The 2,582-nt window shown below is 36.6% G+C and overlaps 1 protein-coding gene across 1 annotated transcript; it reads right to left on the reverse strand.

The window, feature by feature from the left end:
• Positions 1-482: 482 nt before the first annotated feature.
• Positions 483-1,936, reverse strand: LOC112512747 (basic 7S globulin 2-like). Its single transcript, XM_025118868.1, has one exon. The coding sequence runs from the start codon at positions 1,934-1,936 to the stop codon at positions 614-616; it is 1,323 nt and encodes a 440-aa protein (XP_024974636.1). The 3' UTR covers positions 483-613.
• Between the last annotated feature and the right edge of the window lie 646 nt (positions 1,937-2,582).

Below are 2,582 nucleotides of genomic sequence, written 5' to 3' on the forward strand. Positions count from 1 at the left end.
GTTTCATGTATTTCTCTAAAATTAAAATAATGAAGATGATAATATCAATGATTAACACCCTCCACAATAAAAATGGTTAATCAACCTCTCATAATTACAAAAAATGAACAAAATGAAAAATTATGATTGATTGAATGAGGTTTTCACGGTTTTTACAAATTGAGTGGTTTTTTTTTAACCCACCCCTATATACATATATAGGCGAATGATTGGATGAGAAGGAGAGTTAAGGTGAGAAGCGTAATAAGAGATCCAGACCATTGATCACATTTAATCTCAAACCCACGCATGAATTAATATGCTTGATACGACGATTGATCCGGTACATCTCGATACATCTCATCCTAACGTTCATCCAACCGGTGAAGATCCCTTCTTACGCTTCTCACTTTAATTCCCATTCTCACAATATTAACAAATTAAAATGAGACATATTAAGGAAGTGTTACTATTTCTTGATTGCATATATACGTTGAAACAAGAACTTCTTTATCAAACAATATAACCATAGCCTAACAATTAAGACGACTTAATACATATCCCACAAGAATGTCTTAATGTGGAATACAAACTAGAAACACATCCATCTGAATATGTTCTCTCGAAACGGGTTTCAATTGCTTGAAGTTACTGTAAAATTGAAGTTTGAACAAGTAGTCTGCTTACGTAACAACGAAGAACTAAACCCGAAAGTCGAATTCTCCAAATCAAACAACAGAAAGTTATCCTCGAACTGAAACGTTCCAATCACGATCGCAGGTTCACTTGTCGCACCACCGTCAACAAACGCTAGACACGACACATCTTCGGTCATTTGCTTAATGGAGTTAGCCGTAGATATACTCCACTTCTTCCCATCCTGGAGACTGAAATCAATATCAGCAAGTTTTAAACTAGAATGGTTACCTTTGGTGTTGAAACAAAGCCCAAATGGTGCGATTGGTGTTGTCTTAAGGATTCGTTTCGTAACCATTGAAAACCTCCGAACCACCCAGTTATAAATGTCGGTTCTTAGCACAGTGTAAGGATCGATTGTACTAAGCTTTGTAGTTGTATTCGAAGGAAGGTCGATTGATCGCTTTTTAATTACAATGGCATTGACACCGATATAGTATCCAAAAGAATTCGGTTGCGTGATCAACGGAGTATAAGAAAGTAAACTTCTTACATCTACATCTGATTGAGGAAGAAGGTAATAAGGACCAGTTCCAAAGAATAGAACCCCTGGAGCAGACAGAGTGCTAGGCAGACATAAAGCTAATGTCTTTTTGAGTGGCTGATACAAATAAGCCGGAAACGCGTAAGGCGAAGTCGAAAAGGCCATGACCCCAGTGACATTTTCAGGGAATGATCCAAACGAAGAAGATGGAGCAAATGAAGAAGAAGAAAGACAAGCAGCATTAGGGTAAGCACCATATAAACCAGTAAAAACATCTCTACCGTTGCTTGTGCTCATGGTGAAATCGTCGTAGTCAAGCAAGGCTTGGCCACACCATCCGGTAACGGGGTGAACCACCGTGACCGGGCATGTACAATATCCCCAACCAGGCAATGTCGAGCCGTTGTTTACCGGAGGGCAATTAGGATTCACATATGAATAGGTAGTTCGAACGCTGGTGCATTGGTATTCTTCGCATGAAACGGGGTTCGTGCAACGCTTGTTAACGGGACAAGGGACTCCATAGTAGTTCCATATCAAGATGCAGTCATGCCATATGAAAGGAGCATCGATGTCTATGATCAACTTTTCATGCATGAACTTCATGTCTACCCATGCAGTCATGACGTCGAAGCTGTAAAGAGGTTTAGCAACATCGGTGTGCTTGTTTATAGGTGCAACTACAGAAGTGTATGGTGGTACGTATTGTGATATGGCTTCATATTCATGAGAGATGAAGGCTAAAATGACAACAAATAGTTGCAAAATTGAAAGCATTTTTGAATTTGATTTTTCACATGGGATTAAATTGGTTTAAATAGACTTTAATTGTCAACTAATCCTGTTCAACGTATTTGAAAGTCAATTGCTTGTAAGAGGTTTAACTTTTGCTTCGATTTGACTAACAATTTAAATAAAATTAAAATGACAAAGAGGTATGTAAATTATATGGTTATATATATATATATATATATATATAGGGTTGGGTTTACGTGAGACCAAGAGTTTTTCGTGAGACCAGTAAGACCAATTTATATTCATTGATCAAATTTATAAACTAATGATCTAATGGTCTAAATTTGCAAGGTGGCAATTTTGTAATTATTGAGAAGTCTCGTGGCGTTTATAAATGTTCAGATCTGACGATTGTAAATCTAATCCAAAGGTTGAGAATTGGTCTTACGGGTCTCATGAAAAACCATTGGTCTCACATGATCTCAAGTCTATATATATATATATATATATATATATATATATATATTCAGTATTAAATGGAAGACTTTTAACTACGGATATTCTGTGAAAAATCCGTTGTTAAAGTTGGTGGATAAATTGTTGGAGAGAAACTCAAATTAGTGATGTATTATCCGGGTGTTTTTTGGGTGATTCGTTGGTGTTTTTTTGAAAATTGTGGATTTTACAA

The sequence above is a fragment of the Cynara cardunculus genome, assembly GCF_001531365.2.
Source record: "Cynara cardunculus var. scolymus isolate 2C chromosome LG 5, CcrdV1, whole genome shotgun sequence".
Lineage (NCBI taxonomy): Eukaryota > Viridiplantae > Streptophyta > Magnoliopsida > Asterales > Asteraceae > Cynara > Cynara cardunculus.